The sequence below is a fragment of the Borostomias antarcticus genome (assembly GCF_949987555.1).
Source record: "Borostomias antarcticus genome assembly, chromosome: 14".
Lineage (NCBI taxonomy): Eukaryota > Metazoa > Chordata > Actinopteri > Stomiiformes > Stomiidae > Borostomias > Borostomias antarcticus.
Window position 1 is genome coordinate 9,617,054 of NC_140247.1, and position 8,653 is coordinate 9,625,706.

General features: G+C 52.8%; 1 protein-coding gene across 1 annotated transcript in view; it reads right to left on the bottom strand.

The window, feature by feature from the left end:
* The window catches only part of adam11 (ADAM metallopeptidase domain 11), a gene marked incomplete at both ends in the record, with an annotated part of 22,041 nt that overhangs the window by 7,056 nt on the left and 6,332 nt on the right, over positions 1-8,653 (bottom strand). The window contains 9 exon segments of the mRNA XM_084448426.1: positions 4,767-4,859; positions 5,033-5,104; positions 5,516-5,615; positions 6,428-6,479; positions 7,087-7,177; positions 7,328-7,413; position 8,261; positions 8,263-8,427; positions 8,625-8,647. Of these exon segments, the coding sequence (XP_084304552.1) occupies positions 4,767-4,859; positions 5,033-5,104; positions 5,516-5,615; positions 6,428-6,479; positions 7,087-7,177; positions 7,328-7,413; position 8,261; positions 8,263-8,427; positions 8,625-8,647 (683 nt within the window).

An 8,653-nucleotide genomic window follows, 5' to 3' on the forward strand; every position in this document is an offset into this window, starting at 1 on the left:
GTAGATGGTATTCATTCCGTTCGCGATAACGTTATTGCAGCCAGGCTAAATTCCTCCAGGGAGCCAGTGACAGGCGAGTTGAAGAGCTTCACTCCCCGCCAGCAGGAGCTCTGGCCGCGGCTACCGCATCTCGGAAAACCCGCTGAGTTCGTGGCTGCTATTTCACACTCGCCCTTGATCAATCCCAATACCGATCCATGGTAATAATGAATCAATCGTTCAGATCAGATCGGCAGTGCTGCATGCATGTTACAACATCATTGTTAGCTTTATTAACATAACCATAGCCTACATTTATCTCTCTAACGTTAGGCTATCCATCTTACACCAGTCGGCCATTCGATAGCTGGAAGCGGTCAACGCCAACGTTGACTGAAAACACCCAAACTCAGTGTATCGTTTCATCTTCATGCTACACATCAACTCCTTTACATTGTATGTGAATAAATTCCTGTTATTCTAAAAATATCCCATTTCTGTCCATTCCTGGAAAAGGCTAATAATTGCTGTCAAATGATCACTCCAGTTTATCACCGTATCCCACTACCATTTCAACTATGCACAGGAGGTTGTCTTGTGGTCATTTTCATTAAAAAATGTGAACTTTTTCGTGGACGCGCGTCGGCCAGAGAAGCTCAACTGCGCAAGTCAAAAGTAACCGGAAGGCCAGAAAAGCACAACTGCGCAAGTCAAAAGTAACCGGAAATAGTCAAATGACTACAAATTTTGCCAAGATGGCGCGGTTCAATAGGGCTTCATTGTTGATAGCGGCCAGTGAATGGAGTGGCTGTATCCAGTTTATATAATACATCCATGCCCGTACCTTACCCTACAAATGGAGCAAGCTCATCTTGAACTGCGGCTCTGACCCATTTCCTGTCCGGCAGCGGACATTATTATTCTTTGGAGCACCTCATGTTAAATACACACACATACAGTATGCTTCCACTCATCCATTCACTTGCTTTACACTACTGATTGACTGATTTACATATGTTATATCATGGCACTTTAATAAATTATGTTAACTTTTTGAGATACAACCGTGTGGACTCCATTTTTGTCACAGCCTTAGAGCCGGGTCGTGACAAAAGTGGGGGCTCGTCCGGCCGTTTTTTTTTTGCTGTTGCGTTGCGTAGGCCGACTGGTTTTGTGAATGGGCTCGTTGGGTGCCTGTATGCCGGCGGCGGTGCAGCGTTGATTGGTGGCTCGTGGACCTTGATTGTGGTGCGGGTTGTTCATTGGAGTCGCGCGGTTGTTTTGCGGTAAGCATTTTTTTTCATTAGTTCTTGTTAATTGGCCGGTTTTTTGATGTTGCTGTGGGTGCGCGAATCAGTGTCAGGTGGCGCTTATTTCGTCTGATTGCACACTCCCCTGTGTAGGTACAGCGGCGCTTCCTCTTTAGGGGGCGTCGGTTTGTTTTTTTCTGCTAGTGCTGTGGTAAGCATGGTTAGAGCTTTGCTCGGGAGCACGGCTAGGGCTTCAGGGGGGTTGCCATTTCTTGGTCGCTTTTCCGGGCCGCTGGTATTTAGTGCATAAGTACCCGCCATTGTACCCACATGAAGACTAGGGTTGAGCTGGTTGGCAGTTTAGTCTGGTCTAGTGAGGCAGTTTAGATAGAGGGGTGTGTGTGGTCTTGTTCGGGTTTGTTTGACCCTGTTTGCGCCTCCTCGCACGTGTGTTCGTGTGTTCATATTTGGCCCGTGCGCGCGACGGTCTGTTTGGGTGCCGTTGGTTGGTTGATGGTCGGGTCGTCTCTCCTCTTGTGGTCGTTTTTCGTTGGGGGGAGGGATGGCAGACATAGCTGCCTTTATTACGCATCCCTCTGAGGAGGGGTTGGACGGTTTAACTAAGGGGCAATTGTTACAGTTAGCTGGGCACTATAATGTGACAATTGCGGATACAGATGTGCGTCTCAAGGAGACTGTTAAAAGCGCGTTGAAAGCCGGATTGGTGGCGAGCGGCGTTTTGACCGTGGCCGTTAGTGAGCCGGGTGATGTGTTTACGGGTATACCTACGGTAGGATTTACTTTTGAGCAGCATAAGGAGTTGCTATTATTGAAGCTCGGATATGAGGAGAAGAAGCAGGCTGCTGAGCAGGCCGCTGAGGAGAAAAAGCAGGCTGCTGAGGAGCGAAGGCAGGCTGCTGAACAGGCCGCTGAGGAGCGAAGGCAGGCTGGGGAGATTGACGAGCGGCTTAAAAGAGAGGAGATGCGCGTTCGCCTTGAGCGCGAGAAGTTGGAGCTTGAGAGGCGCAGGCTTGATTTGATGGCTGAGGGGACGCTGTCAGCTGATGCGTCAATGGCCCGTAGTAGCTCATCTGGTGGTGTGGCACCAGGGGAGCGATTTGATATATGGCGCAACTTGCGAATGTTGCCTAAGTTTAGCGAACGGGATCCGGAGACGTTTTTTTCTCTTTGAGCGGGTCGCTGACTTGCGAGATTGGCCGGACACAGAGCGCACGCTCATGCTCCAGTGCGTGTTAACGGGGAAAGCCCAAGAGGCTTATTCTTCCATGTCCATTGCTGATAGCGGAAATTATGAACTGGTTAAAGCCGCGGTGCTAAAAGCATATGAATTAGTGCCTGAAGCCATATGAATTAGTGCCTGAAGCTTACCGTTTGAGGTTTCGGTATAGTATAATGCTATACTCTGATCTCCACCAGGGCCAGATTGCTGTGGGGGTGCGGTCGGCGCTGCCTCTTGAGGGAGTATCTCTCATCCTGGGGAACGGCGTTGCGGGGGCGCAGGTTTGGCCTGGTGTGACGCCGCCTCCGGTGGTTTCTGCTGTCCCATTACTGAGCAGGCAACCAGACGATAGTGAAAAACATTTTCCCGAGGTATTTACCGCTTGTGCGGTTACGCGTTCAATGAGTCAGGAGCGCTCGGTGGAGGGGGCTACCGATTCTCCTGTGTCGTGGGACATTTCTTTGTTGGACGTTCCTCTCTCTGTTTCGTCAGAGGAAATTAGAGCTGAACAACGAGCGGATCCTTCCTTAAAACCGTTGTTCGAGCAGGTGCTCTTAGGAGAGGATGTAAAAAATAGCGCGCGGGGCTATTTTCTCCACAAGGAGATGTTGGTGCGTAAATGGGTTCCGCATGGGGAGCGTTTCATTGGGGATCCCATCGTGCAGATTGTGTTGCCTGAGAACTGGTCATGGTGACAGGTGGAATGGTTCCACCCTCCTAAACCGGTCATGGTGACAGGTGGAATGGCTCCACCCTCCTAAACTAGTCATGGTGACAGGTGGAATGGTTCCACCCTCCTAAACTGGTCATGGTGCAGGTGGAATGGTTCCACCCTCCTAAACTGGTCATGGTGACAGGTGGAATGGTTCCACCCTCCTAAACTGGTCATGGTGACAGGTGGAATGGTTCCACCCTCCTAAACTGGTCATGGTGCAGGTGGAATGGTTCCACCCTCCTAAACTGGTCATGGTGACAGGTGGAATGGTTCCACCCTCCTAAACTGGTCATGGTGACAGGTGGAATGGTTCCACCCTCCTAAACTGGTCATGGTGACAGGGGGAATGGTTCCGCCCTCCTAAATTAGTCATGGTGACATTAGAATGGTTCCACCTTCCTAAACTAGTCATGGTGACAGAATGGTTCCACCCTCCTAAACCGGTCATGGTGACAGGTGGAATGGCTCCACCCTCCTAAACTGGTCATGGTGACAGGTGGTATGGTTCCACCGCTGTCCTGCTAGCTGTTAGCTCCTAGGACCGAGGAGATTGTTGATGTCAACAAAGATGTGTTCATCAGTGTCCGAATCAGAGGCTGGTTCGGTGGTCTCTGCTACTGCAGTCTTATTGGCTGGACGTGCGGTACATCAAGGGCTCGGACAACGTGGTGGCAGACGCGTTGTCTCGAGCCCCTTCCTCGTGAGACAGCCCTGTTCATTGCCTAGGCTGGTTGCCTTGTTTCTCTCTTGTGTTCTCCTCTTTCTCCTTAAATTGCTTCCCTTAGTACTAGGTTGCTGGGGGGAGTGGTGACACAAGGTGTGGGACGTGGTGACGGGCCGGTGGTGAGTTGTGGCGTGGTGGCGTCTCGGGTGCACCTTGGTTCCTGGTACCTTGGTTCCTCGTCCCATTGATGTTGGTCATGTTTTGTTTTGTGCTGCTTTATTCCGTTGTGTTTGTTTTGGTTGTAGGTTCCGGGGGCGGGGCCCCTCCTTGATGGGGGGGGGTGTGACGACCCAGTAGGGCTGGCCGTCTACTTGGTTGGCTGCCTGCTTGTTTGCAGGTGGGCGGGGCCCAGCCCATTAGGCTAACCAAGTGCACCTGGCCCGTACCTTACCCTACAAATGGAGCAAGCTCATCTTGAACTGCGGCTCTGACTCATTTCCTGTCCGGCAGCGGACATTATTATTCTTTGGAGCACCTCATGTTAAATACACACACATACAGTATGCTTCCACTCATCCATTCACTTGCTTTACACTACTGATTGACTGATTTACATATGTTATATCATGGCACTTTAATAAATTATGTTAACTTTTTGAGATACAACCGTGTGGACTCCATTTTTGTCACAGCCTTAGAGCCGGGTCGTGACACTATCTACAGTATCTATCTATCTATCTACAGTATTTATCTATCTATCTATCTTTCTACAGTATCTATCTATCTATCTATCTACAGTATCTATCTATCTATCTACAGTATCTTTCTATCTATCTATCTTATCTATCTACAGTATCTATCTATCTATCTATCTACAGTATCTATCTATCTATCTAAGCTGATGAGGTCGAGGCTCACCCTGCAACCGCTACAACACAGGCCGTTGCTGCACATGGCGTCGTGGGTCAGGGTGCACTTCTTACAGCACGACCCTCCGCTCCGGGCGCACTCCTAGGACCGGCGAAAAAAAACCACACACGCTCACACCGGTGGACTCGGCGGGCGCGGCCCCCGGTAAAACCCACCCGGACGCGAGATTACTTTTCGCAGTTTAGCAAGAACACCATAGAGTTTAGGGTTAAGGTTAGGTTTAGGTTTACCGCCCTTACGTGAGAGACACTCACCACCTGTGATCCGCAGTCACATTCCTCCCCCGGCTCCACGAAACCGTTCCCGCACTCCGGGGGGTCCAGCAGCTGGGAGGAGGACGGGAGGATGGAGAGAGAGAGAGAGGGATTAGGAGGAGGAAGACAAAAATAGAGAGATGGAGGAGGAGAGGAGAGGAGGGGGGGAGACGCGGACGGCAAGATTGATCTGAGAGAAATCAGGACGTCAGGATAATGAATCAGGCTATAAATAAACGGCGCTCTGGAGGCGTCCCGGCCTCGCCACTCCCCCCCCCCCGGCGCGGGCCACACACCGTCTCTCTCCCCCACACCCCCCCTGGCGCGGGCATCACACCGGCCCCCCTGTCCCCCAGGCGCGGGCGTCAGACCGTCTCCCCCCCCACCCCCCCCCGGCGCGGGCGTCACACCGTCTCCCCCCCCCCCACCCCGGCACGGCCGTCACACCGTCTCCCCCCCCCCCCACCCCCACCCCCCGCTCACCTTGTTGGGCTTGTTGAAGAGGCAGCTGCCGCCCCCCCGGAGCAGGAACTGGATGTACTCGTCGACGCTGCAGCGGGAGAACTTTCTGGGCAGGTAGTAGCTGTACGTACACACACACACACATGCACACACACATACACACACGAACGCACACACACACACACGCACACACACACACGCAGATAAGAGAAAGAGAGAGGGAGAGAGGGAGGGAGTGAAGAGCTCCCTCAAAAATAAGGAGGTCACAGCCGTTGCTAGTAGATAAAACGATTCTGATGGAAATCGGTGTTGAACCATCTGGTATGGAGACAATCAACGCCAAATAAAAGCTCACATTCTGCAAATCCTTTTCTCTCATTCCTTCCCGTTCAGGCATTCCTAATCTGTTAATGGACGCCCCTACCTCCAGAGAGCACAGCTAGGTCTTTCAGCTAATTGCTTAAAAATAAATGATTACTCCAATTATCCTAATTGACTTCGCAGGGAAAATGATGGCTAAAAGTCAAAACAATGCCTGGAGTCTGAAGTCTCGGTGAACCGATGTGTTCAAGGTTTTCAAGGGTCTAATTGAGTGGGTGGGTGGAGAGAGAGAGAGAGATAGATAGATAGATAGAGGGAGAGAGAGAGAGAGAAATAGAGAGATAGAGAGAGAGAGAGATAGAGAGAGAGAGAAAGAGAGAGAGATAGAGAGAGAGAGAGAGGGAGAGAGATAGAGAGAGAGAGAAAGAGAGATAGAGAGATATATATATAGAGAGAGAGAGAGAGAGAGAGAGAGAGAGAGAGAGGGCAGAATGGGGTGATGTCAGGTCCTGCTGTGTGTGTTGTGTGATATCAGTCTTGAAGGGGGCTGAGTGTTGTTCGTGGCTGCAAGGCGCGTCTCTGTCGGGGGGGTGAACCCAAGTGAGTCCTCACCCCGTGTCTTCCATGATACAACCCAGCCAAGCATCAGGGCACCTGCAGTCTCCTGAGACAGAGAGAGAGAGAGAGAGAGAGAGAGAGAGGAGAGAGAGAGAGAGAGAGAGAGAGGAGAGAGAGAGAGAGAGAGAGAGAGAGGAGAGGAGAGACAGAGAGAGGGGGAGGTCGAAGGGATGGAGTCAACTTCAGAGCTTGTGGTGGTTGATATCTCCTTGTTGTTGCACTTTTCTTAATGATGAACCTACCGTAATATAACTTGTGTGTCGTGTAGAAAACGGTTTCCTAATCTATTCCATAAGCGAGCGGTGAAAAGGGGTGCAGTGTGAATAACGCCGCGCCCTCCGGGCAGTGATAGATGCCGTGTCATGTCCCTCTACATGAATCAGACAGGAAGTCGTTGGGCGGCGCGCTGCTCTAATCCTTCCCCCTCCTTTGACCTACTCTTAGGTGACTAATCACCTAATGGAGGACTTGATTAATCACGTACCGTATTAGAGATGGACCGTGCAGGGATGCTAAGACCCGCCTCCCTTCACCCAACTCCACCCTCCTCTCCTCCCTCCCCTCCTCCCTCCATCCCTCCCTCCGCTCGCCTGGCCCCTCCCTCTCGCCGTCATCCCCTGCCCTCATCCCCCCCCCCCCCCCCCCCTCCTTGCCTGCGGAGTTGCGCGCGTTGTTCCACCTCATCCCCAGGTTCTGACCCAGGCTCTGGCACAGGGTGATCGCCATGGAAGCCACGCTCCCGTACTGGAACACACACACACACACACACACGCACACAGAGACACGTCACATGTCAGGAGAGAATTCCCCGTGATGTAGTCCGAACGTTTAAGCCTCGCGTATTCCACCGCGGGGCGTTTGGCGGGCGGCGGTCCGGGCGGGCGCGGTCCTCACCTCGTTGATGCCCCCTCCCCTGGTGGGGGAACACACGCCCCCGCTGTAGGCTGTCCCGCTGCGGCTGCTCTGGAACGTGCGCCCCCCTGGAGGTCACAGAGGGAATGACGGTGGGTAACTGGATGAAGCGGCTGTTTCACGCCAAGACCTTCCGGCCGCCGGAGTGAGATCTACCGACAGCGTAGTCTCTCTCCAGACATAAAACATATGTTAACAGCCTGTGTGTGTATATGTGTGTGTGTGTGACAGAGAGAGAAAGAAAGAAAGAGAGAGAGAGAGAGAGAGAGAGAGAGAGAGAGAGAGAGAGAGCTTTTTGGATCATGATCACATGCCTATATGGGATATCAGCCTAGTGGTCTCTCCAGACTCAAATATCACGTTGAATGGCTGCGCTCAGCATACTACATAATAGAGTCTGAGCCACTTTGCCGCCCAAGCTGGTGTTCTGAGGGTGTATCGACGAGTCAAAATCGAAAGAGTGACAGGTCGTAGCAGCAAATGAGAGACTAGCCCAGGTTAGATGGGCGGGGCATATCTATCTATCGCGAAAGTCGTCACCGATTGGTGTCGCCGGGATTCCGGCGCTACCAGTGAATCGGCAGGATTTGAACACCAGATTTTTGCATGAAGTGTCACACTCTGTCTCTCTCTCTCTCACACACTGTGTCTCTCTCTCACTCACTCATCACTCACTCACACACACACACACACACACACACACACACACACACACACACACACACACACACACACACACACACACACACACACACACACACACACACACCACACACACCCAGAGCCATAGACAGATCTGCAGCATGCAGTAACGTAGCTAGCGTAGCTTCCGTAGCGTACCGGCGGAGAAAAACAACCGCCACAGGTCTGGCGTGGCGCCTGCCGACGGCGTGAGGGGATGGGGCCTGTACTCACGAGAAGAGGTGGGCGGCGTCGCTCTGCTCGCGGACGCTGTCCCTCCTGTACGCCATGAAGCTCCGCAGCGCCCCCAGGGGGTCCTCCTCCACGGGCGCCATGTTCGCCGACGACCAGGTCTCCATGGCAACCAGCACGATCCTGGTGTTCAGCTGTTCCTTGAAGATCTGGGGGGGGTGGGGGGGAGGGGGGGGAGGGGGGAGGGGGGGGGGAGGAGTTATAACAACGAGGGCTGTGGGAGCCGACGGCCGAGCGTCGCATCGTCAAGGGGCTGATGGGGAAATGGAGGGCAGGTCTTCGTAGCTCGGCCCTTGGGGGTGTGGCCTGGCTGACCGTGAGGGGAGGGGTCAGGGACGGGTCTTACCGCATCGGCCATGTTGACCACCGCTTTGG